The sequence below is a fragment of the Helianthus annuus genome, chromosome 14 (assembly GCF_002127325.2).
Source record: "Helianthus annuus cultivar XRQ/B chromosome 14, HanXRQr2.0-SUNRISE, whole genome shotgun sequence".
Taxonomy (NCBI): domain Eukaryota; kingdom Viridiplantae; phylum Streptophyta; class Magnoliopsida; order Asterales; family Asteraceae; genus Helianthus; species Helianthus annuus.
The window spans coordinates 87,886,156-87,887,963 of NC_035446.2; the positions used below are offsets into that span (position 1 = coordinate 87,886,156).

Consider the following 1,808-nt stretch of genomic DNA (forward strand, 5'->3'; position numbering starts at 1 on the left):
GAATCAGTATAAAATCTTGAAAAATAAATGAAACAACGGTATTTTTAAAACTCAGATTTGTAAATTTGAATTGTGTAGATATACTTATCTCGTTTTTAGAGAACTTATATTAAACAATACTAATACCTTTCAGTTACAACTAATAAAACCTCTAAACACCGACATTGACAAAATCCGTATAAATAAGTAACACACACACCCTAATTTCATATCCACCATACTACTAAATAAATTGCTTCAAAACTCACTGTACTACAATCTATAGGCTATGGAGAAATATGAAAGAATCATGGAAATTGGACGTGGGGCTTATGGAGTTGTGTGGAAAGCCATGAATAAGCAAACTGGTGAACTTGTTGCGATCAAGAAACTCATCCAAGAATATCACACAGCGGAAGAGTGCATGAACCTGAGGGAAGTCAAATCACTCATCAAGATGGCCAATCATCCGAATATCGTAAAACTCAAGGAGATCATACGAGAAAACAACACATTGTTCTTGATATTCGAATGCATGGAATGCGATCTCTACAAGTTTACGGTTGCAAGAATGAAACCTTTCTCGGAAACCGAAATCAGAAACTTATGTTTCCAAATCTTTCAAGGTCTTGCACACATGCACCACAAAGGATACTTTCACCGTGATCTCAAACCGGAGAACCTTCTTGTATCCAAGAATCTGGTAAAGATCAGTGATCTTGGTATGGCCCGCGAGATGAATGGTAAACCGCCATATACGCATAATGTTACAACATTGTGGTATCGTGCCCCGGAGGTGTTTCTACGTTCGCCATATTACAATTCTTCGGTTGACATGTGGGCAGCTGGTGCAATCATGGCTGAGTTATTTACCAACCAACCATTGTTTCAAGGTTTTTCTGAATCAGATGTAATGTATAAAATCTGCCGAGTGCTAGGCACCCCAACTGAAAGTACGTGGTTCTCGGGACTTGATCTTGCTAGAAACATATGTTATCGGTTTCCTGATTTTCCTGGTGTGCGGTTTTCTGAACTATTGCCGACTGCAAGCTCTGATGCGGTTAATCTTATTGCCTCGCTTCTTTCATGGTGTCCTTGTGAAAGGCCCACAGCCATGCAAGCGCTTCAGCATCCTTTCTTTCATGGGTGTTATCGCGTGCCTCCAACCGTCCGCCTTGAAGACACATGTTGTAACATTCTTAATTCCGTACCACTCGTGTTCAGAATTGCTAGGCAACGAGAGCTGTTGAAGGAGACAAGAAGCTTAAGAAGTTGTGCGAGTGGGTCAGATAGAGTGGATGCAAGTGAAGATCCGATTCACAAGCTCCTGTTAAATCCATTTGTGTTTTTGAAGTAAAAGATGTTTTGGATAATAGAATCCAAATACCCTGAACGTATATGAAACTGAGGTTAAGTTTGTGTAGGGTTTTCGTTTGTATTGGATATTTGTTCTACTTAATCAATATTGAATGACGTTTTGAATGCCCAATGACAAACAACTGATATTAATACCCAGTGATTAATGTTGTAACTTTTTTAAGTTTTTTTTTAATTAATGTGTTGATGCAATCTACACTTATAAGTGGATATAGTTTAAGTTCTATGGAATGGAATAAATTTAAGAGTTGGTTTAGGGTTATGTGAGTTTGCCGTTCAAAGTTATATATTAGTGTGTAGATAATTTGAAAAAAAAAATATATATTTGCTATTTGATGGGTAATAATTTTATTTGAGCCCTAATAACTTTAATTTGGTAAAACAGGAGCCGACTGAATCCGATTTGCTCCATGATTCGTCACCGAATCTATCAGATCCCTTTGTATCGAAAT

General features: G+C 37.6%; 1 protein-coding gene across 1 annotated transcript; it reads left to right on the forward strand.

The window, feature by feature from the left end:
• The first annotated feature begins 204 nt into the window (after nucleotides 1-204).
• On the forward strand, nucleotides 205-1,482 carry LOC110905582 (cyclin-dependent kinase F-4). The gene has a single exon (XM_022151224.1). The coding sequence runs from the start codon at nucleotides 269-271 to the stop codon at nucleotides 1,334-1,336; it is 1,068 nt and encodes a 355-aa protein (XP_022006916.1). The 5' UTR covers nucleotides 205-268; the 3' UTR covers nucleotides 1,337-1,482.
• Nucleotides 1,483-1,808: the final 326 nt, after the last annotated feature.